This window comes from Sorex araneus, chromosome 2 (genome assembly GCF_027595985.1).
Source record: "Sorex araneus isolate mSorAra2 chromosome 2, mSorAra2.pri, whole genome shotgun sequence".
Classification (NCBI taxonomy): domain Eukaryota; kingdom Metazoa; phylum Chordata; class Mammalia; order Eulipotyphla; family Soricidae; genus Sorex; species Sorex araneus.
This window is the reverse complement of record NC_073303.1, coordinates 49,456,230-49,482,741: the sequence shown is the minus strand read 5'-3', so window position 1 is coordinate 49,482,741 and position 26,512 is coordinate 49,456,230. Positions and strand designations below refer to the sequence as shown.

Genomic DNA, 26,512 nt, shown 5'->3' with positions numbered 1-26,512 from the left:
ATGCTCAAGGGTTACTCCTGGCTCTGCACTCAGGGGTCATTCCTTGCACGCTCAAGGGACCATTTGGGGTGCTAAGGATTGAACCTGGGTCATTGCGTTCAAGGCAAGTGTTCCACTTGCTGTATTATTCCTCTAGCTTCAGGCATTCTTAAATCATTGTATCCTATAAACCAAATAGGCTTAGTGCATTTTTTTAATTGAATCACCATGAGATCAGTTACAAGCTTTCATGCTTGAGTTACAATTACACAATGATCAAACACCCATCCCTCCACCAGTGCACATTCCCCACCACCAATATCCCCAGTATACTCCCCCCTTTCCCACCCTCCCACTGGCTCCATGGCAGGCAATTTCCCCCATACTCTCTCTCTACTTTTGGGCATTATGGTTTGCAACACATATACAGAGAGGTTATCATGTTTGGTCCTTTATCTACTTTCAGCATACATCTCTCGTCCTGACCAATCCCTCCAACCATCATTTTCTTAGTGATCCCTTCTCTATTTGTGAGACTTCCGTTCGAAGGTATGAAATTTCTGCTCTCATTTCTGCTCTCATTTCTTCCTGTATTTTCTTGGTAGACCGTTCCAGCGCTTGATTCATCTCCTCCCTTAATTTATTGGATGTCTGTTCCATAGTTGCTTGGAGTAGGTCGACTCTCCTCCATATTTCCTCTCTGAATTGTTTATCTGAGAGGTCGTAGATGTTGGGAGACTCTTTTGAGGTTTCTAGTATCTTTTCTTCTCCCTCTCTTCGTGGAGGGGATTTTCGCTGTTTCTTCATATTGTCACGGAAGTGCAGAGTTGGAACCTTGTAGTTATTTATTCCTCTTGCTTTTTGTGGGAAGAAGGGGCTCCGATTGTGCTAAACTTCCCTTATTCACTGATAGCTTTTATACTGTCAGCCTAAGCTAATGGCTATTTTGCGTAAATGTTTGAGATCGCAAAAGTGAGTTTTCAAAGGAATACACAGTACGGATTGAGCTGAGGTAGCAAAGAATAACTGCGGCCGCGTTAGCATTGGCCGATCTGAGAGGAGGCCACGCCCACTTTAGACCACGCCTACTAAGACACAGGCCACGCCCCCAGTGTCTTCCTGTTGATGGGGGGGACGTGCACAGTTACAAGCCGGTTCGGGAGATGGGGTGCACCGGGCAAGCAGGGAGTGACATCAGAAACTCGGGAGACGCAGACGGCAGCGGGAAGTGGGGGAAAGGGAGGGCCTCAGGGAGTTCTTTGAAGGAATGAATTCTATCAATTGTGGCCAAAGGAGACGGCATGGAATGGTAAAAAAAAAAAATAACTGCGGCCGCATTAGTGGCCACCACTCCGGAAAGAGGCCACGCCCACTTTTTAGGCCACGCCCCCTGAGATGAGGACACGCCCCTAAGCAGCAGAGTGGGGATTGGTCAGGATCAGACGGCGGCGGCGGAAAGGTGCCAGGCAGGGGCTTCAGGAGAAGCCCCGAGCCGCGGCGGGCATGGGGCGGGGAGGGCGCTTCTCCGCGCTGAGGCAGGCTCTCCAAGGGATTGCCTGTTTACCTGCAGGATGGAGATTGGTCAGAATCCGACGGCGGCGGCGGAAAGTTGCCAGGCAGGGGCTTCAGGAGAAGCCCTGAGCCTCGGCGGGCAGGGGGCTTGGAGGGGGCTTCTCCGCGCTGAGGCAGGCTCTCCAAGGGATTGCCTGTTTACCTGCAGGATGGAGATTGGTCAGGATCCGATGGCGGCGGCGGAAAGGTGCCAGGCAGGGGCTTCAGGAGAAGCCCCGAGCCGCGGCGGGCAAGGGGCGGGGAGGGGGCTTCTCCGCGCTGAGGCAGGCTCTCCAAGGGATTGCCTGTTTACCTGCAGGATGGAGATTGGTCAGGATCGGACGGCGGCGGCGGAAAGGTGCCAGGCAGGGGCTTCAGGAGAAGCCCCGAGCCGCGGCGGGCAGGGGGCGGGGAGGGGGCTTCTCCGCGCTGAGGCAGGCTCTCCAAGGGATTGCCTGTTTACCTGCAGGATGGAGATTGCTCAGGATCGGACGGCGGCGGCGGAAAGGTGCCAGGCAGGGGCTTCAGGAGAAGCCCCGAGCCTCGGCGGGCTGGGGGCGGGGAGGGGGCTTCTCCGCGCTGAGGCAGGCTCTCCAAGGGATTGCCTGTTTACCTGCAGGATGGAGATTGGTCAGGATCGGACGGCGGCGGCGGAAAGGTGCCAGGCAGGGGCTTCAGGAGAAGCCCCGAGCCGCGGCGGGCAGGGGGCGGGGAGGGGGCTTCTCCGCGCTGAGGCAGGCTCTCCAAGGGATTGCCTGTTTACCTGCAGGATGGAGATTGCTCAGGATCGGACGGCGGCGGCGGAAAGGTGCCAGGCAGGGGCTTCAGGAGAAGCCCCGAGCCTCGGCGGGCTGGGGGCGGGGAGGGGGCTTCTCCGCGCTGAGGCAGGCTCTCCAAGGGATTGCCTGTTTACCTGCAGGATGGAGATTGGTCAGGATCGGACGGCGGCGGCGGAAAGGTGCCAGGCAGGGGCTTCAGGAGAAGCCCCGAGCCTCGGCGGGCAGGGGGCGGGGAGGGGCCTTCTCCGCGCTGAGGCAGGCTCTCCAAGGGATTGCCTGTTTACCTGCAGGATGGAGATTTGTCAGGATCCGACGGCGGCGGCGGAAAGGTGCCAGGCAGGGGCTTCAGGAGAAGCCCTGAGCCTCGGCGGGCAGGGGGCGGGGAGGCGGCTTCTCCGCGCTGAGGCAGGCTCTCCAAGGGATTGCCTGTTTACCTGCAGGATAGAGATTGGTCAGGATCCGACGGAGGCAGCGGAAAGGTGCCAGGCAGGGGCTTCAGGAGAAGCCCCGAGCCGCGGCGGGCAGGGGGCGGGGAGGGGGCTTCTCCGCGCTGAGGCTGGCTCTCCAAGGGATTGCCTGTTTACCTGCAGGATGGAGATTGGTCAGGATCGGACGGCGGCGGCGGAAAGGTGCCAGGCAGGGGCTTCAGGAGAAGCCCTGAGCCTCGGCGGGCAGGGGGCGGGGAGGCGGCTTCTCCGCGCTGAGGCAGGCTCTCCAAGGGATTGCCTGTTTACCTGCAGGATGGAGATTGCTCAGGATCGGACGGCGGCGGCGGAAAGGTGCCAGGCAGGGGCTTCAGGAGAAGCCCCGAGCCTCGGCGGGCAGGGGGCGGGGAGGGGGCTTCTCCGCGCTGAGGCAGGCTCTCCAAGGGATTGCCTGTTTACCTGCAGGATGGAGATTGGTCAGGATCGGACGGCGGCGGCGGCAAGGTGCCAGGCAGGGGCTTCAGGATAAGCCCCCGTGATCCCTTCTCTATTACTGCCTTCTCCCCCAGCTTATGAGGCAGGATTCCAACTATGGAGCAATCTTCCTGGCCCTTGTGTCTACTGTCTTTAGGTGTCAGTCTCATGTTATTTTTTACTCCACAAATGAGTGCAGTCCTATGTCTGTCCCTCTCTTTCTGACTCATTTCACTTAGCATGATACTCTCCATATCTATCCACTTACAAGCAAATTTCATGACTTCATCTCTCCTAATAGCTGCATAGTATTCCATTGTGTAGATGTACCAAAGTTTCTTTAACCGTTGTCTGTTCTCGGGCACTCGGGTTCTAGCTATTGTGAACAGTGCTGCAATGAACATATAAGTACAGATGTCATTTCTACTGTGCTTTTATGCACCCTCAGGATATATGCCCAGAAGTGGTAATGCAGGGTCATATGGAAGCTCAGTTTCTAGTTTTTTAAGGAATTTCCTTATAAAAATATGGAACACTTCTCGGATTTGCATTTCATCCTTGCGTGGGGGCCATGCTAATCTTTTCTGTATCCAATCTGTTCCAATTGTGCTGAAAGCATGAAAGTACACATCTTAAGGGGGGAGATGTAGGCGACACATGTGCTCGAGCACCACATGTGCTCGGCCACGTGGGCGCAAGCAGCACATGGGCTCAGGCAGCATATGCACACCCTTCCTTTGTTCAAGGTGTCTTTTATAGGGTCTCTTCAATCTGCCCCCATGTTGGAATATAGATATTCCAACACATATCCAATATGTGCTGCCGAAGCGAGCACACTTAGTGCATTTTTATATAATGAATTCCTCAAGGACAGTGCACATGGGTTAAAGAAATAGTACAGAGGGTAAAGAGCTTGGTCCCCATTGTCCCATATGGTCCTCTGAGCACTGCCAGGAGTGATTCCTGAGTGCAGAGCCAGGAGTAACCCTGAGCAGAACCAAATGTGGACCCAAAACAAGCAATAATTTTCTTTTAAATGATAGTGCCTGACTTGATGCAACTGCCCTAGTGAATCTCAAATTTATTTTCAAATTGACAAATGTTCATTATGTTTTTGGAGCCCTGTCTCCAAAAGAAAGTATTAGGAAAGACCAGGAAATTATCTCAGGATCTGAGATTCAAACACAGAGGCCACGAAGTTCAATACTGACACCATGCACTGGGTACCTACTGGATCAGGCATGAAGAGGTCCACTCCTTGCTCCATGGAAAGAGTCCCAGAGTTGCACTGCCATAGAGTGCATAGCCTGCAGCCACGATATTATGACCAGGTTGCAGGGCTTCATTTTCAGAAGGTTCATTCTCTGAGGTCTACAGAATAAAGGGGAAACAGCTTTGAGCTCTGATTTTTTACAGAGTCTCATCAACTTACTCAGCAGTTCTTTGAGGAATGTGTCTAGTATTCCCATTGTCTGGACGATCAACTCACTCTGTGTTACTGGATAACTTGCCTTCCCCATGAAGATGGGTCAAACCTAGCCAGCTACACACTCCTCACTATTTCATGCATTGCCCATTGGTGGCCAGTACTTACCCAACCCCAACTCCCATCCCAGGCCCATCCTGTTTATCATTCCTGGACACTTCCTATAAGTCTTTACTTGAGTCATATCAACTATTGTAGTACTGATGTAGGCAGGTAGATAGGGAAAGGCCCTTGGCAATGAAACTTAGATTAACAAAGTCTCTGGGAAGGAGAATCCTGAGACTGACCCACCCTGTGGATACAGAAAACAGACCTGATAAGACTTCAGCAGACTCCGAGGAGGTTGGACCCCTCCCCATGAAGTTCCTGAATTCCCTCGACCTCTCCCTTAATCTGATTAAAATGTGAACCAGCCTAAAGAAGACCATCACCACTCCCAGCCTCCCTGATAACCTCCTTAGCAACGGACTTTTACCTGGAAAGAAGCCCCACATGGGGGCAGGTTGAAGAGACCCTATAAAAGACACCTTGAACAAAGGAAGGGTGCGCATATGCTGCCTGAGCCCATGTGCTGCTTGTGCCCACGTGGCCGAGCACATGTGGTGCTCGAGCACATGTGCCGCCTACATCTCCCCCCTTGAAATGTGTACTTTCATGCTTTCGTGTCCAGTGCTAGGATGTGTGTAGAGCTCTCACCACCCTTGGAGAAGCCCTGCATTCTCTCTTGAGCGCATTCTCTCTCCCACTTATCCCTTCCTCCTCCCCTCAGAAACCTCTAAATAAAATTTGTTTACTTCACTGCTTGTCTACTCCTGAAATCCTTTTCTACGAGCGAAACCAGAACCCAGTAACCCTGGGTCCTGAGTGGTGGATGCAGTTGGGGAGAAAGTGATCTTCTTTCTCCTCCCTGCTTCACATAAGTCACCCATGGGGCCCATCAACATCAGTACTGTTGTCCAGTTGTTTATCGATTTTGCTCAAGCGGGCACTAATAATGTCTCCATTGTGAGACTTGTCATTACTGTTTTTGGCCTATCAAATAGCCACGGGTAGCTTGCCAGGCTCTGCCATGTGGGCAGGATACTCTCGGTAGCTTGCCAGGCTCTCCAAGAGGGATGGAGGAATTGAACCTGGGTCAGCCACATGCAAGGCAAACGCCCTACCCGCTGTGCTATCGCTCCAGTTATATCAACACTAAATATTAATGAGTAGGATCTGAGAGACAATGATGTCGGTGGGCCCCACGGGTGAGTTACGTGAAGCGGTTCTTGTCTCACTCGCAGAAAAGAATTTCAGGATGTTAGGGCACGGATCGAGATCTCCCTATAATGACAAAGAGACTCCAGAGACTGCAAACATCAAGCAGGGTTTATTATAAGACTGGCTAGTCAGGGTCCAGCCGCCTACTCGGACACGCAGGTCCAGCAGGTTGGGCAAAAGACCCCGAGCTTCTCCAAAGGAGATCTTATATAGGCCTTCCCTGGCCGTTACAGCAGAGCCCGCGCATTTCATAGCAATTAGATTTGTAATATTAACTTTCTTAACCAATCCATTTAAAAGGACATCACTCCTTAGCCTATGGTTTTAGAGATCAGTATTCTCGTCAATATTCAGGAATGTCCCGGTTCTGGGGGCAGTCCTGGGTCTTGTGATAAGGGTCTTGTGATAAGGGTCTTGTGATATAGGTCTGATTATCTGGTCTGACCACCACCCTTCTTGCGACCCGGGGTGCCTGTATCCGAATTCCTTGCTCAGGGGCAGAAAATCAAGTTAAGAGTCTTGAGAAAGCTAAATTGATTCCTGTGGTCTGTTCTGGGCCAGTTCCTCACAAGGCGTAGACAAGCAGTGAAGTAAACAGATTTTATTTAGAGGCTTTTTGAGGGAAGGAGGAAGAGATAAGAGAGAAAAGTAAGAGTAACTCGCTCAAGAGAGAAAGCTGGCTTCTCCAAGGGTGGTGAGAGCTCTACACACATCCTAGCACTGGACACGAAAGCATGAAAGTGATGTCGGTGGGCCCCACGGAGGTTGGGAGTGGTGATGGCCTTCTTTGGGGAACCCCCTGGAAAGGGGTCTATTGTCCTCAGAGTCTGTTGAAGGTCTTATCAGGTGCGTTTCCACAGGGTGGGGGGTCTATTATCCTCAAAGTCTGTTGAAGGTCTTATCAGGTGAGTTTCCTGTATCCACAGGGTGGGTCAGTCTCAGGATTCTCCTCCCCGGAGACTTTGATGATCTAAGTTTCATTGCCAGGGGCCTTTCCCTATCTACCTGCCTATATCAAAAGTACACATCTCAAGAAGGGAGATGCAGGCAACACATGTGCTCGGGCGACACATATGCTCAGCCACGTGGGCACAAGCAGCACATGGGCTCAGGCAGCATATGTGTGTGTTTCCTTTGTTCAAGGTGTCTTTTATAGGGTTTCTTCAACCTGCCCCCATGTGGGGCTTCTTTCCAGGAAAAAATCCGTTGCTAAGAAGGTTACCAGAGAGGTTGGGAGTGGTGTTGGCCTTCTCTGGGGAACTTTCTGGGGAGGGGTCCATTATCCTCAGGGTCTGCTGATGGTTTCCTCCGGTCTTTTGTTTTCTTGAATCTGCAAGTCTTAAGATTCTCCTTCCCAGAGACTCTGTTAAATCTAAATTTTCATTGCCAAGGGCCTTTCCCTATCTTCCTGCCTACATCAACAGGACAAAGTGAGAATTCTAAGAAAGGAACAGCAAACCTCAGTGGAAGAACAGAGCCACAAGGGAGACTCAATTTCATAACCAACTATATCCCAGGGCCTACTTCTTCACTGACAACTTGGGCTCTGAAGGCAAGTGAATGATATTTTTGGAACATCTGGAAAATGAAAGCAAACTTCAGACTCTGTTGTAATCTGAATTGGAGGTGGGGAAGGATCCAGAGACATTATCACCAGGCATGAGCAGTAATTTCATGAAATTATTATGTCAGGCACCTTAAAGAATACAGTATTTTGTCTCAGTTATACATTAGAATTGTTGGAGGTGGGTGATTATTATCAAATTGAGCCCAGATGCTCCGGCTTGAAGGCCAATATTTGAGAGATAAGGGTAGGTATAGGTTGGTGCAAGAAAATAAATTTTATTCAGTCACTTGCAACCTGAAAAGATGGCAGACTTACCCCAAAACCATCTTACTGACAGACTGAAGCTTGGGCTCATAAAGGAACTAGTGGAACTAGGCATAGCCAGAAAAGTGCAGTAGGCCAGTGTAGGAAGATGGGTCTAGTCATGTGGTGTCCTGCTAAAGTCAGAGAGTTGGTGAAGTCACTGGGGCAGGATAACGGTGTTGATAAAAGGTAAGATCACTGGCAACATGGACTTTGGTTGTCTAATGAAATCAACAGGGGTAAGAGAGCTTTCTTTCTTGTTTCAACTTGAGATACACAGTCACAAAGTGGTTTATGACTGGGTTTCAGTTATACAATGTTCCAACACCATCCCATCACCAGTGTACATTTCCCACCACAGATGTTCCCAGTTTCCTGCCAGCCCTGACCTCAGCCTGCCTCTGGGGCAGGCCCTTTTCTTCTCTCAGGGATAAGCCAACTATTGCTTGTGCTTCTCTCATTTCTGGTTTACTCACGATTTATCACCAAACACACAGTTAATAGATGTTGGATATTAACCCACAGTGTTCTAGGCTTCCTCTGTGAATTGCCCCTTTTTCTCCTCCCAGAGAAGCTTGTTGTGCCCTTGCCAGCATCCCTAACTTAGTTAAAGTTTATCTTTAACCTTTCCTTTGTATTTTACCTCTCATTGTCTCAGTTCCCCAAGTCAGTCTTGATTACTTATAAGACAGAACTTTCTGGTAATTCTGAACTATGTATCTGTACTGCTTTGTATTTGAAGTGCTGTGTATTTGTATCTGCTTTTCTATTTCCCCTATAGCCTTTTTATATTCTACTATAGAGCAATGTTCTTTGGATAAACACAGAAAGACCATTAATGCTATGCTCCTAATATTTGGGAGTTGATTGACTCTAAAATATATCTACTCCTGGGTATAATTACTTGGTTGTAAATACTTGACTCAGGCTTCAGTTGCTGTAGTTCCTAACACCCCGAAAGGGAGGTCCCATCTTGGGACTGATTGGACCTGGGGCAAATGGCAAAGCTACCTGGCATTGAAATGGGACATTCTAGAAAGCATAAATACATGGTCTTAATGTGAGCTGTTACAACTTAAGAGACAGGACCCCCGTGGGAAAGAACAAACTAAACTGGCCTGAAGACTTAGTCTGGGATTTATGGTAAAAGCCTGCTTGCTCTCAGAACCCAGAGAACTAAGTGTTGGGGTCTTTGTCTCTAACTGTGTTTATCCAAACAACTGCAAGTATTGATAACTTGTACAGCTAAAGGGAAAAATAAAAGCAATGTAGATGTCCCTGGGAGACAGAGTGTCTCCTTGAGTTAATCTCTCCAAGATAATTTCCTCCACCAAATGTTTATCTATGTAAATGACCAATCACACCTTAGTCCTTACCTCAACCCCATTCAGATGTTACTATAAGTATGCTAGCAGCTCTTCATTAAACAGGCCATTTTCACCACCAGGCAGTGGTCCTCCCTGCTTGTCTTTCTGCTGGGGAATCCTGGGGAGAAGGGGAAGCAGCTCTGGGCCAACAAATGCACACATGTCATAGAAACACTTTTTATCTTAACATTAGAAGAAAAGCAGAAGTAGGAGGTGAGAAAAATAATTTAAATTTCTGTGGAGACCAAAATGGGATTTCCAGTGCCCGCTCAGTCATAAGGTAGCCGGCTGAGGAGGAGAGACTTAAGAGTCGAGGCAGTGAAACCAGGGCACACCCTGGGGTCCCCACCTCAGTATGCACCGACCATGGTTTTAGTTGTTTCCTCCATTTTCTGGTGTCTGAGAAAGTTAGAAATAAAAATGATGGTTCAGGTTAAGAAAAAAAAAAAAAAGGTCAGGTAGGTATGTGCCTTTGAGGTATAGCTTAGAAAGACAAAGGGCATGATATTTTTGAGACGATGCGAAAAGACACCAGTTGTGCTTAGGGGTTTTTTTTTGTTTTTTTTTTTTTATAATTTATTTATTTTTAATTAGAGAATCACCGTGAGGGTACAGTTACAGATTTATACACTTTTGTGCTTATACTTCCCTCATACAAAGTTCGGGAACCCATCCCTTCACCAGTGCCCATTCTCCACCACCAGTAAACCCAGCATCCCTCCCACCCTCCCCGATCCCATCTCCCCCCACCCCGCCCTGCCACTGTGGCAGGGCATTCTTAGGGGTTTGTTTTAAACACTGCTTCATCATTATGTCTGCTTGCCTCTGTGTGAGGCAAGCAAACACAGAGGTTCACCTGCAAACACAGAATTCCTGGTCCTAGTTGTATCCCGGAGCTGGAGTGATAGGACAGCAGTAGGGCGTTCACCTTTCACGCCGCCAACCCGTGTTCGATTACTCCGCCCCTCTCGGAGAGCCCAGCAAGCTACCGAGAGTATCGTGCCCACACGGCAGAGCCTGGCAAGCTACCCATGGCATATTGGATATGCCAAAAACAGTAACAATAAGTCTCACAATGAGAGATGTTACTGGTGCCCGCTTGAACAAATCGATGAGCAATGGGATGACAGTGACAGTGACAGTTGTAGCAGTGAGGCAGGTGCAGCTACATCCTCACTTTCTCACTAGCAAGCCTGAAAATATAGCTAAGAGATGCCGTGCAGAGGGAGACCTAAGGTTAGTGTGTTCAGTCCAGAGACATCGTGGGACGAGTCAATCCCCATATAGGGTCCAGACTGCATTTGTGTATGGATGGCCCCTGGTCTACTGACAAGGAACTTTGAATTTTTTTAAGGGAATTATACATCTGAAGACAAGTACTGACATCAAAAGGCAAGAGTTTTAAAATAGCAGACAGATAATCTTCTGCACTTGCTTCTCTTTGCTTCCAGTGGCTTGCACTGATGGGTGAGCATCAGGTTTGGTAGGAACAGGTTCACTGGCAGGCTGTGGACACTTCCCAGGTGAACTTGAACAAACAGGCAGCTAAATATAAGTGAATGCAGACACTCCTGGACACTGGGCCTGCCAAGACTACAGAACTGCTGTATATTACGAGCAAGTGTCACATCCCAAGGGCTACACATTTGGGTTAGTTGACATAGTGACTTTGATAAGATGCTAACAACTGTGAATGATTACTGGCACACAGTCTGCCCTTCCAGAGAAGCAGAAGCACAAGTCCAATAAGCTTGTGACAACAAATTCTAAGTAATAGTTCAGAGCCACACAAACTAGCCCCGGGCTCTGGTAAGAATCTGTGAATATGAACCCCAGATGGTACTGAGAGCTCCCCCAAATGCCAGATCCTCACCCTCAAAGCACACACAGTGAAGAAGCACAGAAATTCATCTGCACAGAGACTAAAGTTTAGCAAGGACCCAAGACTCAGGTACACGAAGTTTGCTAAACATTCGCAGGAAGTCTTACAGTAATATCAGAAAAATGTTCGCTAAATTGAAGAAAATAATACAAGACAGTTCTAATAAGGAAAGGAAAAATAAGAGAAAAATACTAGCAGAAATCACCTAAGTGGAAAGCACAGTAGTAGCACAGGGGCTCAGAAGTGGAGTCACCTAACAGAGCTGAGGAACAAATCCATGTATTCCAGCACAGAATGCATAAGACCATCCAAAAAGAACAGAAGGGGAAAAGATTTAAGAAAAAAGTGAAAATAGCCCAGCCACCCTCCCCAGCAGGGTGCAGACTCACAGTCAACAGGCTGGGAAGCCTGGGACCTTCAACCTTTCCCCTCACATCCTGCCCTAGGCCAGGGGTTCTGTCTCAGCCAATCTATCTTCTAAAGTCAAGTGAGTACTTGTGAGTTTCAAAGAGAAAAAGTGTAGGTGCATGCAGGACTCGAGCATTCGGTGGCTGAGAGCAGCCTCCCCCTTAGTCTCCTGGACCTCAAAGTCCTCTCCCTCATTTTATCCTCTTCCTCGTCTTGTTGTAGTCCCATAATCCCTTCTTTCCTCTTATCATCACCATCATTATCATCCCATTTATCGTCGAATTTCTCGAGCAGTCTCAGTAATGTCTCCATTTGTCCTAGTCATGAGATTTTAGAAACCTCTCTTCACTCGTCCTTCCCAACGATGCCGCATTGGAGGCTCTTTCAGGGTGAGGGGAATGAGACCCAGCATTGTTACTGGTTTTGGCACATGAATACACCATGGGGAGTTTGTAAGGCTCCCCTATGTGGGCAGGAAACTCTCGGTAGCTTGCCAGGTTCTCCCAGAGGGAGAAGTAGGCTATAAGATGTCACACGGCTGCTTTGCAGCCGTGCGCTTCTCTGGATGTTGGCCATTGGTGGGATTACAGGCACCGGGGGCAGTCCCTGGGTGTGACCACCTAGCTACTGGAAATGGGAAATCTGGGTATAAGAGGCCCAGTCCCGATCCGAGCAGGCTTAGAGGTCTCAGCCCCAGGTACCACACACCTGGGTTCTTCTGCCGGTACCTTCATGCCTGAGGCTCATCTGAACGTGTGGAGAGGGGCCTTGAGCATGGCTGTGGCTATGCTCCGGAGGTCTTTGGCTGCAGGAGCTCTGCTCTTATAGCATATTTATATAGCAATCTTGAAGGGTGAGATACACATAGGTGGGGTTGAACATTGTCATAACAACAAACTGATGTAAAGCCACTTCTTTTGGGGAAGTTCTAGGAGATTAACTCAAGGACAAAACCTCATTTGAGGGTTTAGCACTCTAGAGTACTAGGAGATCCACTAGCACCCTATATATCATCTCAGGAATGATCAAAACAGGTATGGAACAAAAAGAAAAAGAAAATAGATACAACAAGTAAAAAATTTTGTTTAACAATTCTTGGGAAAAAGACGATGGGAGGCATCACCCTCCCCAACCTCAAACTTTACTACAAAGCAGTAACAATTAAAACAGCATGGTACTGGAACAAAGGCAGAGCCACAGACCAATGGAACAGGGTGGAATATCCCTATACACAACCCCAAATGTATGACCACCTAATCTTCGATAAGGGAGCAAGAGATGTAAAGTGGAGCAAGGAAAGTCTCTTTAACAAATGGTGCTGGCACAACTGGACAACCACATGCAAAAAAATGGGCTTAGAGTTGACCTGACACCATGCACAAAAGTCAGATCAAAATGAATTAAAGACCTCAACATTAGACCACAAACCATAAGGTACATTGAAGACAAGGTCGGCAAAACTCTCCATGATATTGAAGATAAAGGTATCTTCAAAGGTGGCACAGAACTAAGCAATCTAGTAAAAACAGAGATCAACAAATGGGACTACATTCAACTAAAAAGCTTCTGCACCGCAAAAGATACAGTGACCAGAATACAAAGACTATCCACAGAATGGGAAAGGATATTTACACAATACCCATCAGATAAGGGGTTGATATCAATGGTATATAAAGCACTGGTTGAACTCTACAAGAAGAAAACATCCAACCCCATCAAAAAATGGGGCGAAGAAATGAACAGAAACTTTACCAAGGAAGAAATACGAATGGCCAAAAGGCACACTTTGGCCAAAAGGCACATGAAAAAGTGCTCTACATCACTAATCATCAGAGAGATGCAGATCAAAACAACCACAAGATACCACCTCACACCACAGAGACTAGCACACATCCAAAAGAACAAAAGCAACCGCTGTTGGAGAGAATGTGGGGAGAAAGGGACCCTTCTACACTGCTGGTGGGAATGCTGACTGGTTCAGCCCTTCTGGAAAACAATATGGACGATTCTCAAAAAATTAGATATTGAGCTCCCATTTGACCCAGCAATACCACTGCTGGGAATATATCCCAGAGAGGCAAAAAAGTATAATCGAAATGGCATCTGCACATGTATGTTCATCGCAGCACTGTTTACAATAGCCAGAATCTGGAAAAAACCCGAATGCCCTAGAACGGATGACTGGTTGAGGAAACTTTGGTACATCTATACAATGGAATACTATGCAGCTGTCAGAAAAAAGGAGGTCATGAATTTTGTATTTAAGTGGATCGGCATGAAAAGTTTCATGCTGAGTGAAATGAGTCAGAAAGAGAGAGACAGATATAGAAAGATTGCACTCATCTATGGTATATAGAATAACAGAGTGGGAGACTAACACCCAAGAATTGTAGAAATAAGTACCAGGAGGTTGACTCCATGGCTTGGAGGCTGGCCTCACATTCTGGGGAAAGGGCAACTCAGAGAAGGGATCACCAACTTTAATGCAGTCGAAGGCCATGTGGGGGAAGGGAATTGCGTGCTGAATGAGGGTTAGAGACTGAGCACACTGGCCACTCAACACCTTTATTGCAAAACACAACAGCTAATTAGAGAGAGAGAACAGAAGGGAATGCCCTGCCACAGTGGCAGGGTGGGGTGGGGGGAGATGGGATTGGGGAGGGTGGGAGGGATGCTGGGTTTACTGGTGGTGGAGAATGGACACTGGTGAAGGGATGGGTTCCCGAACTTTGTGTGAGGGAAGCATAAGCACAAAAGTGTATAAATCTGTAACTGTGCCCTCACGGTGATTCACTAATTAAAAATAAAAAAAAATTTTGTTTAAGGGAACCCCATAAAACTCACAGAAGTTCTATCAAACGAACTCTATAGGCGAGATGGAAATGGTGTGCTATAGCCAAGAGGCTTGATGAAACAGGCATCCAGACTTGAATATTGCATATGGGATATAGAGAGGTCATCAAACTCAAAGAAGTGATACAGAGCTTTATAGACAAATAACAGATAGGGAAGTTCATCACTACTAATCTAGGGCACTTGTCTTCTATAAAAGACAAAGAAATCCCTTTCTCAAAGTAGTAACATAAAATGTGGGGGGAAGGAGAAAACGTTGCAGACAGAGAGATAAGGTGGTGGGGGTGGGGGTTGGGGGTGGGGTTCTGATAATGTGGACTGGGAAAAACACTGCCTGGAATCTAAGCCAGCCCAAACGCACAAAGGCCTTTGAAATACGGGACCCTTCTAAGGAGACCTGGACAACTTGAGACACAGAACGTGGCTACACCTCACAGAAGGAAAGACTCCCCAGGTGCAGCACAGGCCGAGGGGTGGGAGGAGACCATCAACAGCTCCAAGCTCTCCGCTACCAACAGACTTTGGGGAACTGCATATAAACTAACTGGGCAGAGACAAACGTGCTCATTTGCCCACATCTTTGCCTAAGATGTGTACTTCATTTATTTTCACTGTGGAGAAGTCCATGGACATATATCTCTCTTTCTTTCCCTCTCCTTATTTTCCAAATAAACTTGTTTTGCTACACTATTTGTCTCCTCCTGGAATTCTTTTCTTTCAGGGAAGGCGATGTTTCTGGGTAGAATTTAGGACTGACTTTCCTTTCCTGCAAAGGGCAGGTCCTCACTCCAGTCCAGGCTTCATGGTTCTCTAAGAAATTGGGTGGTAAAGGGGCTGGAACGATAGCACAGCGGGTAGGGCGTTTGCCTTGCACGCGGCCGACCCGGGTTCTAATCCCAGCATCCAATATGGTCCCCTGAGCACCGCCAGGGGTAATTCCTGAGTGAAGAGCCAGGAGTAACCCCTGTGCATCGCCAGGTGTGACCCAAAAACCAAAAAAAAAAAAAGAAATTGGGTGGTAGGGATCATATCCTACGCCGGGCAGAACCCAGGTGCAGTGTGAAGACTCGAGGGGCTACCTCACGGGGCTGCGGAGGGGTCACCACCATGCAGCTGAGCAGAGCAGACTCTCTCCCCCAGGTTTCCTAGGTGCAGTGTGAAGACTCGAGGACTACCTCGCGGGGCTGGGAGAGGTCGCCACCATGAACAAGTGGAACCCAGGTGCTGTGTGAAGACTCGAGGACTACCTCGCGGGGCTGGGAGAGTTCGCCACCATGCAGCTGAGCAGAGCAGACTCTCAGCGCCAGGCTTCCCAGGCACTTCCTGGTGACTGCGCTGAGGAGGGAAAGAAGCTCCTTCCGGTGTTGCATAAATCAACCAGGTAATCTACTCCTGATGGGACTCACTTACCTCTCCTACCTGCAAAAGTAACGGAATCTGGAATAATATTCTTTAGACTCTTGTGCTTAAACTGAAGAGGGGATATAAAGTCAAAATATCAGGGTACCTCCGCTGCTGAACACCCATGATCCCGGAGGCCAGCTCTCTACTTTCGGCACCAGCAGCTTCCTGCAGAAATGCCTCTAGACTGTGAACTAAGCTATGGCCCCATGCCGTCCCAGGAGGGGAAAGGTTTTCCTCTCTCGGCTTTTCCTTTCCCTGGTGGCGGTGTGGCGAGTGCCATCTTATAAGACCCACTAAAGAGATGTACAAACTTGCAGTGACGGGATGTGCGGAAGATCTCGGGACGGGGGGCATTACCGGCGCCGCTCTCCACCAAAATGTGACCAGAGTGGCCACACATGTGTGGCCCCTCCATTGCTGAACGCCCATGAGCCCGGAGACCACTAAACAGTGGTACGAGCTTGCATTGATGCAATTTCTGGCAGAAATTTCTCTGGACATAGTTACTAAAATACTAAAATACAGAAATCCAAGACCTCATTTGCTCTTCATTCTCAGCAATGGAAAACAAATTATCAAATGCTGCCTTTTCAGCAGGTCTGATTTGGCGGGGGGGGGGGGAATTCCAAATAATAATAGTGAGTTTTCTGTTGAAACATTGAATGTAACCAAAGTAAAGAGAAAGTAAAGTGAAAATCATCAGCCACACAGGCGAGGGGTGGGGATAGGATGGAATGGGAGGTATACGGGGGTTCTTGGTGGTGGAACATGTGCACTGGTGAAGGGATGGGTGTTTGATCATTGTATGACTGAGACTTAAGCCTGAAAGCTTTGTAACTTTTCACATGGTGATTCAATAAAAAATAAAAAATAAATTTAAAAATCAGGGGTAAATGATCTGGTACTATTTGACAAAGATACTCAGAAGGCACAAACAAGTGCAACCTTCCCACAACATAAAAAGCAGGATAAAAGCATAGAAGACCAAAGAAACAAAGACTAAATTCACAAACTCCCAGATATCATGTAAAAATATGGCAATAAATTAATCTATTTTAAATCAGTAAAGAGAAGCCAAACTTTTATTATTGGCAAATGACATGCTATCAATAACTGTGAAAAAATATCCTAGAAACTATAAACCTATAAACTCTAAAGGAACAAATTGCAAAATAAATCTACAGAAATCTGTAGCATCTTTATATGCAAACAATGATGGAGAAGAGAAATAAATCAGAAAAATAATCCCATCTGTGACTGTGTAAACACACACACACACACACACACACACACACAAGGAGAAAGAGCAATCATAAGAAGATGGAGACCATCACATTCCCTGATTCTGAATTATACTACAAATCTATAGTAATCAAAATACTATGGTCCTGGGGAAAAGGTAGACTGTTGGACCAATGGAAAATAACTAAGAAGTCAGAAGTATACCCTCGGATATTTGGACAGTTAATTTACAATAAAGGAGCAAAGAAAGTATCTTCAACAAAGGTGCTGGGAAAATCTGTTAGCACATCATTGTATCACTGTATCACTGTCATCCCATTGTTCATTGTTTGCTCCATTACAGCTAAAAACTGTTAGCACATATAAAAATAAAACTTAAAAAAAAAGAAACTAAACCCTTATCTCTCCATATACAGGTTTTGTTCAAAACAGACCAAAAGTTTTTGTTCTAAAAAATACATAGAGGTGGCTTGAACGATAACACAGCTGGTAGGACATTTGTCTTGCAAGCGGCCAACCCGGGTTCGATTCCCAGCATCAGGGTCCCCTGCCTGAGCACCGCCAGCGGTAATTCCTGAGTGCAAAGCCAGGAGTGACCCCTATGCATTGCCAGGTGTGACCCAAAAAGCAACATATATAATATATATATATATATGTATATATAAAAAATCATAGCAGAACTTTCCATGACATTTCCAGGACAATCAGAGACATCTTCAAGGATCCAATGTCATTGGCAAAGAAAATAGAAGCAAAAACAATTAATGAGACTACATGAAAGTAAAGAGTTTCTACACCGAGAAAAATATAATGGCTAAAATAAGACACTGCACTGGAGTAAATATTCACACCATACATCTGACACAGAGATTGTAGGATAACATAGCCTCAGGTAGTTAAGAGCTTGATCATGGACAAATGCTGACATGATCCAAAAGTAACAATGAAACTAGGACCATGCTAGGGATAGGAAAGGCTAATTTGGCCTGAGCACTGTAGTCTGAGATCGAGATGGCCCCAGGAGAGCAATTATATAAGCTTAATGCATCTCTTATTGTGTCCACACAAAATGATTAATATTGTGAATGCTTATATGTTTGCTGGAGGAGGAGAGAAGAAACACACTCGTGGGACTGGCCCTTGGGTGGGTCGTCCTGCTGAAGGAGAATCTGTCCTAGAAGCAGCATCCCCTAGGGAAAGAACTTTAACCCTATTGATGGTGACCACACCTATGTGTAAGCCCCAACCCCTTCATGCTGGGGGGATTTAACTAGGCTGGAAGAGTGGGCTGGGGGTTGAGAGCCGGGAGAGAAGCAGAGAAACAGGAGTGAATGGAATAAACGGCAACTGATCAATCAACTGGCTTGGCCCTCGTTTCCTCCTCTGTCTGCCCCATGGTCCGGGCCGCTCCGGCTGGGACCAAACCCCAGAAAACCCGGGCGCAGCCGACAGGGAGAGCCGCCGGGAATCTCCCCTGGGTGCACCCCTGGCAGAAGTTTTTTACAAGCGATAATGAGATAATACCCAAGACATGTAAGCAATCACAACAACTTTCTGTAGTACTGTCATCCCATTGTTCATCGATTTGCTCGAGCATGCACCAGTAACATCTCCATTGTGAGACTTGTTGTTACTGTTTTTGGCACATCAAATATGCCACAGGGAGCTTGCCAGGCTCTGCCGTGTGGGTGGAATACTCTCAGTAGCTTGCTAGCTCTCTGAGAGGGACGTAGGAATTGAACCTGGGTTGGTCACGTGCAAGGCAAACGCCCTACCCGCTATGCTATCACTCCAGTCCTCAACAACACCAAAACCATTAAAAAATGAGCAGACTGCCAGACCATAGATCCTGAAGTCTGTGGACTGTGAGGACACACGGGTAATGCCTCCTAATTTCTCAATACTGACATCCAGTAGGAGCACACCAAATTAGATGGGAAAGTAACTAAACTCAACAAGCAAAAACAAAAACACAGAAAGTTCAACTAGCAACAAACAGCTTAGTAAATCTTCAGACAAGGACTGACTCCCATGATGAGATACAGCAATTTTCACATAAAAATGGATTTTTTTATACTTATTGATTTTAATTTTGGAGGTTTGTTATCAACCAATTTCAACTCTAGAACTGTATCAGCAGTTGTGGTTTTTGTCTACTTTGAAATAAATTTTTTAAGAGTGGGGAGACTCTCAGACAGGAGCAGGCATTGTCCCTCCATCTGCCCCAAATGAATCCTGGCAGACTTGAACCTTCAGAACCCAATGAAAAACCCAGATACACAGGAGTAGTGACTGAAAACTCTAGGCCTGAAGGGATTGGAACCAGCTGCTCCTCCCCATCTCCCCACCCCTTCAGGGTCCTGGCTGTCACGGCCACAAACTGCCTTAAGGTGCCATTTAAGGGCACTGATGGCCATGGTCCAGAAACTCACAAATGAATCTTGGAACTAATTAGCTTGCTGCAGAGATGCTTCCAGAACCCAATTATTTAAAATTTTAGAATTCCACCTGCCCCAATCATGAATAATTTGTAAGTCATAATACAAAGTAATCTTTTTTTTTGGTCAGACAATCTTTAGTATTGGTTTAAAAAGTCTGATGTTTGTTGCTGACAGGTTATTTTAATTCAAATGTGCAAAGAAAGTGCAGCTGTCTACTTTTACTTGAAATATATAAGACCAACACTTCTATACTATTTACACATTTAAAGTTTAAAATTTGTTAATGTAAGTAAGGATAGTGCATCTTCTGTTAGATAAATCCTGTGCTACCAAGAGAGCCGCAGCTTGATGGCATTTTGTTAAATTATACAAATGGATCCAAAGTATACCTGTTCTTGTCCCAATTTTGATCCTAAAAAAATGTAATTTCAAAATCAGTTAAGAACTATTTTGATTAGAAATCTTGGAGCTGTTGAAAATGTGAAAGCACCTGCCTTTTACCCCTTTACCTGTCTAGTACTCTCACCACTGGGCTAGCTCACAAACCTCATTTGTTACAAAGTAGTAATGCCCCAAAGAATTTCCACACCGCCAAAACCCCCAGAGGATTTGTTCAGCCTTTGGGACTTGTGACCTCAACTTTTGGTTACAGATATGGACAATAAAAATGAAGAAATACTTCAGCAAAGCAACCATTATTTGTCCACCAGTCAGTGGAAACAAGTGTCATATAAAATAAACAAGGACCATTCTGCATTTCTAGAACTTGTTTTCACATCTGTGCAGTGTTCTTGGTCAGCCACATGGCAGTACTTTCTGCCTCTACATGAAGTCACTTTTATTACATTATTTAAAATGCTATTATGCCCATAAGTCACAAATAATCCTGATGATTAGGAAATCAATTTACTCAATTATCACTCTGTGCAACATGCTCACAAGCACAAGTAGAGAGGAAGTAACAATGGAACAGAAGTCTCTCACTTCTGAACTGGACAGTTTTCAAAATCATACTGGCGACAGTAATACTAAACACCAGATGGGACAATGAAACTCTTTGGTCAGAATCAAGGAACATTATTTCCTTGAAAAGTTTTATAAACATCCAACCAAGCACTGCCATTAGTCCAGTGAGTACAACGTCCCACAAGTTTCCACGAGAATACAGTGACTGGTGTTCACTGATTCTGAACAAACCAAACTCAGTCTCGTGGCTCGCCACGTGGGCCAATGTTCCAGTCCCGTCATTCCTAGCTACAGGCAATCGTTTCCCACAGCTGCTCTGCTTTGGTGGCCATGGCTGCCGCCTGCAACTGCTCAGTCTCACTTGGATGGCACTGGGGGTCACCTGCTTCCTCTTACTGTGCATATTGTTCTCATGCCTTTTCAGATCCGACGCCTTGGCAAAGGCCTTGGTGCAGGAGCCACACGAAAGGCTTTTCTCCTCTGTGTCTCCGCTCGTGATCTTTGAGGTGGGACTTGTGTTTGAAGGCTTTGTCACACATGTGGCACGCGAATGGTCTTTTGTTACTATGAACTCGCTCATGCTTCTTTAAGTCTGGAATTTGAATAAACGATTTTCCACACACCTCACAACTGTAGGGCTTATATCCTGTGTGGATTTTTAGGTGTTCCTTCAGGTGGGCCTGTGTGGTAAAACCTTTTGTACACATCTCACAAAAAAACAGCCTGTCTGCCGTGTGGAGTTTTTCATGCTTCCTCAACTGGACTTCATCGGAAAACGTCTTCCCACAAGCCTGACAGGCAATCTGCTCCTGATGGTGGCCACAGAGCAAGTACTCAAACTTCATGTCGCTGGCGTCTGTTCATCCTTCACCTCGCTCATCCCATCATTAAATGTTAAGGCTTGAGGGGTCTGAGACCCCAAGTCTTTTGATTCTGGGGTTTCCATGGACTCTACTTCCTGGCCATAGCAATTCACCTTTCGCACTTCCTCACTCCCCAACTCCTTCAGGATGGCTTCCTGAACCCTGAGCGTCGTCGTGGGTGACTTGCTGTCCTCCTGACCTCAGGGCATGCCTTCTACTGTGTCATCTGAAGGGCTGTCATTCTTATCTCCAATTTCCTCTACATCGTCATCTTGGGTGTCAGTAGCATCTCCAATAGGGCTATTTATTTTGAGGCAATACTTACTTTTTGACTGGCCATTATTTTCATCAGGGCTAGACACGTCATGCTTCTGAGAACAGAGTTTATCCAAAAATCGAATACCAAGAATTTGGCCTGATGACATCATTAAGTTAACATCTTTTTTCACGGAAATCTTTGCTGTGTGCATGTAGTTCAGGACCTCTTCAAATATATCAGAACGAAGAAAACCTATTTCTATGATTGAAGAACTAGCAACCTCAAGCTTCTTGAAAAGCTTTTTAAAGTGCTGCTGCAGGCTGCGAGAACACATCTGTGTGCTCTGAATTTCACATCTTCAACCACAATAGCGATATCACAAAACTCTCTTTCCAGGCGTTGTTCATTTAGCGTTTTCAAAAACAGTTTTATGATCATCATCATCATATTTAATGGTTTCAGACATACTGATGAAAACCTCCATGAACAACTCAGGCTATTATCTTAATGCTTTAAACACCAAATTCTTCAGATCAGAATAACTCTGATCAGGGGCACACAAGTCCGTACAGTGAGCAAACGAATAAACTTTGGTGTGGAAGGAACAAAGAACTCTCGGCTGTATTGCAAGATTGGAACCTTGGAACCAACATCCCGAAAAGCGCCTAAAGCAAACTGCCTCTGCAGAAGAGCGGGGCTCTGACACCAACAAGCTACCCACGGCATCTAGGTTTGCTTTATTTTCCGATTGCTGTTCAGGGTAGGAACTGGGTTGCAAATCTCTAAGGATGTTTCGCACCGGGAATCCTTACACCTTAAATGCACCCAGGTCTGTGGCCACCTCCAAGAGAAGATAACCCAGATCTTCCGACCCACTGACTTCCTACTCTGGTCAGCAACTCTCCCTGAGGCTTGTGGGACAGAAGTACAGCTGGGTCAGAGAGGAGGGCCCACATCGTAGCCACGGTAACCACCGGGTGCGTAGCATTTTTGTTTTTGATCCCCCTCTCTTGGAGGAACGCTCTATTTTTTCCCTAACAGAATGGTCCAGTATCTAAGTTAAGGTGAGATCCACTGGAGGACGGACAGCAGAAACTCGCTGCCCCTTAGGTAGGGAGATGCAGCCCGGGGCACCGGACCGCTCTGAACAAAGCTGCACCTTCACGAGGTCCTCCGGGCGCGGCCGAGGCCACGAGCCGGGCCGGCGCCTGCAAAGTGCAACTTACATAAGCGGCGGCCACTGCAAGGGGGGGAGCTCGGGGCCGGGAGGCGGCGCGCCCCGGGGCCGCTGCGGGCCTCGCCCCCCACCGAGGCGGCCTGCGCCAGGCCTTCCCCGCCCTCCCGCGGCAGGGGCTAAGTAATATTTTTTAATGGAGAAAGGAACTAAAAAACACCTCCTCAAAGGAAAAACAGTAAAAATAGAAAACATTCTATTAAAAATAGAATGTCCATGTGGTTTTTAGCAAATCTTCTCAGCATCTATCCAAACAGAAAACATTAATTTAAAAAATACGCACTTCTACGTCCATCATAGCACTATTTACAATAATCATGATCTGGAGCACCCAAATGCCCAAGAGGAGATGAATAGGTAAATACATTGTGGTATCCACACACACACACACACACACACACACACACACAATGAAATACTATTCACTTAGAAGAAAAGAGGAAATCTTGCATTCCAATTAACTTAGATGTTACTAGAGAAGTGTTACTATTGAGTCAGGAGGCAAACTCATTCCAGATGATCTCATTCATACACGAAATATAAAGAAGCAAGCTAGGGGATAGACAAAAGACAATGAAAACCAACTCTGAGATACTTCCAACAGAACCAAGATTGCTTGTTGGGAGAAGAGATGTGAGAAGAAAAAGGGACAGTGGTACCTATGCTCAGAACTTATACGACAGTCAGATTTTCAAAGGCACAAACACCCTGTGCATTTACCTTTCGATTAGTGTGATAAAGAACTACCATTCTGATTTTCCAATGAGGAGTTCAAGCTTAATTACTTTTCCCACAGTGGCATGGCAGTAAGTGAAATAATAGAAATCAGAACTCCGGACCAGGAACCTTCCAGAAGAGAGGGGCTTTAATAATCAAAATTGTACACTTACCTTTTTGTAAATGGCAAATATGGTTCTAATGGATACCAGACAGTCAATGTTGGAATATCCATTCAGTGGGTCAAAACAGACTACATATTTACTCTATACGCAGAGGAAAGACTATCTGACCACTAAACCTTACATCAAAAGTGGCTGTGTGCAGCAGATAACACTACAACAAAAAAGCAACTTGAACAAAAGAAAATCCCTATGCAAACACGCAGTTACTCAAGTAGGGCAGCATATCAGCATATTTTATGCAGTACAGGGTTAATTAGCACATAATTAGATCAGTTGGTGTTTACATGAGATGATCCAAGTGTGTCTCAGTATAAAAGACAAGAATATAACTTCCTTCCTCTATTAGTCTGCTGTAGGAGTTAAAGCATTAGCCTTGTATGTGGCTAACCCCAGTTCAATGCATGGCATATTTGGTTCACCAACCACTGTCCTGAGCACAAAGCCAAAGTAAGCCCTTATAATGTCCGGTTTGGCCCCCAAGCCAAAACAACTGCACTGACTCCATCTCCCTTCCCTGACAACTCCAGAGCTCAGAATCCAAGTTTGAAATTGGCATCTTGCAGGTATGTTGTGGAGAATATAAACTGAGCTACCTGCACTCACACCCACAGGAAGGTCAGCTGTTGCTTGCATGGGAATTCTTTTCAAAACTCATCCCAAATAGTATACTTTTCAACTTGGAACAATTTAACCTAGAGTTCAGAAGTCTCAGAAGAGTCTGTCTTGCGAGTACTTCAGAACACAGAAGTGCTCCATCCAAAACTGCTGGTCCAAAGTGACGGCCAGACCTTGCGGAGTCTGGGGACACGTTTCTCACGGCCACCCACTGTTCCACGGGAAGAAACCACCAAATACTTCTCACGGGTTCCAAACAAAGTGCCATGCAAACCTCGGTGACGGGACCAAAATCTCCTGGCTACGCAGTTTCCCCGTTTGGGGGCCACATCTGGCGACGCGCAGAGGTCACTCCTGGCTCTGCCCCCGGGAACTGCTCCCGGCAGCGTTCCTGCGCGGCCGGAATGGACTCGGGCCCAGCCCTGAGCTGGCCCGAGCCCCCGGTGCCAGGCCCGCACGTGTCCCGGGGGCGGGGGTGGTACCGCCGACAGCCCCTGGAGTCCGTCCCGCACGGGGCCCCCGCGGGCTGTGCTCACACCCCGGGAAGGCGTTCGGGGGACCGCTTCTGGCCGCCCTCTCCTCCTGCCTGGGTCCAGCCCCCAGACCCCGGCCGGACCCCGCGCGTGCGCTCCCGGGAGCCGCTCAGCTCCGAGGCCGCCCACCGCGACCCCCACGGGAACACTTGGTGTCGGAGCCGCCTCAAGCCCGGGCAGGCGCGGGCATTCCTCGGGGGCGCCCCTGGCGGACCTCAGTGGTGCAGGAGGGGCCACTCGGGCGTCAGCTCCGAGACCCGCCCCCAGGCACCAGGCCCCGCCCCAGCCCCGCTCCCAGGCCCCGCCCCAGCCCCGCTCCCAGGCCCCGCCCCAGCCTCGCTCCAGGCCCCGCCCCAGCCCCGCTCCCAGGCCCCGCCCAGCCCCGCTCCCAGGCCCCGGCCCAGCCCCGCTCCAGTCCCGCTACTAGGCCCCGCCCCAGCCCCGCTCCCAGGCCCCGCCCCAGGCCCGCCTCTGGACACGCCCCACCCCGCGCTTAAGCCCCACCCCAGACTGCTCCTACGCCCCGCCCCAGCCCCGCCTTATTGTCCCGCTCCAGCGCGCCTAGTCCTGCCCCGCGCCTCCCCCACCCGCCTGGCCTGGAGTGTCGGCCCCGAAAGTCCTCTGAACCCACCACCACCGCGGCTGCACCCTTGACGTCCTTGCGCACGTGCAGCGCCGCACCCCGTGTAGAGGAGGTCCTCTGGGCCGCACAGCCCCCTTTCCTTCAGCATCCCCAGATGACGTTCCTGCCCCTGGGCCCTCTGTGCACCTAAACCAGTAACTGCAACTGTGAACCAGCTCATTCTTGGCAATCGTCCTTTCTACTCGGCTGTGGGGAGTGGTGATAGGGACAGTCGTCCCGGGGAGTGGTGATAGGGACAAAGGGGAAATGGGAGTATGGCCCAGACAGACAAGCAAGCTGGACTATCTTGGACTGATCAAACTCTTTCTTGACCTGCTTCAGTTATAGACTGGGAGCAAAGTGCGAGGGTCGAAACCCACAAGCTGTGTCCCCGTCCAACAACAGGGCTCAGTTTTCCCTGGAAACAGTCCACTCTGCCTCAGCCTGCGGCCCAGAAACCACAAATCTATTGTGTATGTGTGTGTCCAGCTCCATGTGTGTAATTTATCTTGTTCGTCACTGTGTGGAATCCTGAAATGCTCATTCTGGCTTAGGACTGTTGACGACAGAAGAATGGTGCATATCAATAAAATAGTGAGAACCAAAAAGCCCCAAACTAAACAAAACAAAAAGAACTGGGAACAATCTGTGTTGGCCAGGATGTGATGAATAAGGAACTCTCATCCACTGTTCGTGGGAATGTTGTCTGATATTGAATGTGGAAAATAGTAGGGAGAATTCTCAGGGAAAAATTGAGCTGCCACAGGATCCAAAAATTTTACTTTTGGGTACCTACCCCTAGGACAAAATATATTTTTTCAAAAGGTAGTAATGCATTCCACTATTCATTGATATACTTAATACAATAGCTGAGATACAAAATCAACCTAAGTGTTCAGTGATGGATGAGTTGGATCATAAGGATGTGATATATGGGCTGAAGCAATAGCACAGCGGGTAGGGCGTTTGCCTTGCACTCGACCAACACGGATTTGATTCCATATGGTCCCCCCAGCACTGCCAGGAGTGATTTCTGAGTGCAGAGCCAGGAGTAACCCTGAGCATTGCTGGGTGTGACCCAAAAAGAAAAAAATTTA

General features: G+C 47.7%; 1 protein-coding gene and 2 pseudogenes across 1 annotated transcript in view; all 3 read right to left on the bottom strand.

Annotated features, from left to right (window-relative positions):
* LOC101553579 (fructose-1,6-bisphosphatase isozyme 2) overlaps nucleotides 1-26,512 on the bottom strand; it is an 83,550-nt gene that overhangs the window by 44,307 nt on the left and 12,731 nt on the right. Inside the window, 3 exon segments of the mRNA XM_055124410.1 lie at nucleotides 4,440-4,486; nucleotides 4,489-4,579; nucleotides 23,634-23,726. Of these exon segments, the coding sequence (XP_054980385.1) occupies nucleotides 4,440-4,486; nucleotides 4,489-4,579; nucleotides 23,634-23,726 (231 nt within the window).
* On the bottom strand, nucleotides 3,730-3,828 carry LOC129402864 (U6 spliceosomal RNA; annotated as a pseudogene).
* Nucleotides 20,672-21,993, bottom strand: LOC101558209 (zinc finger and BTB domain-containing protein 14-like; annotated as a pseudogene).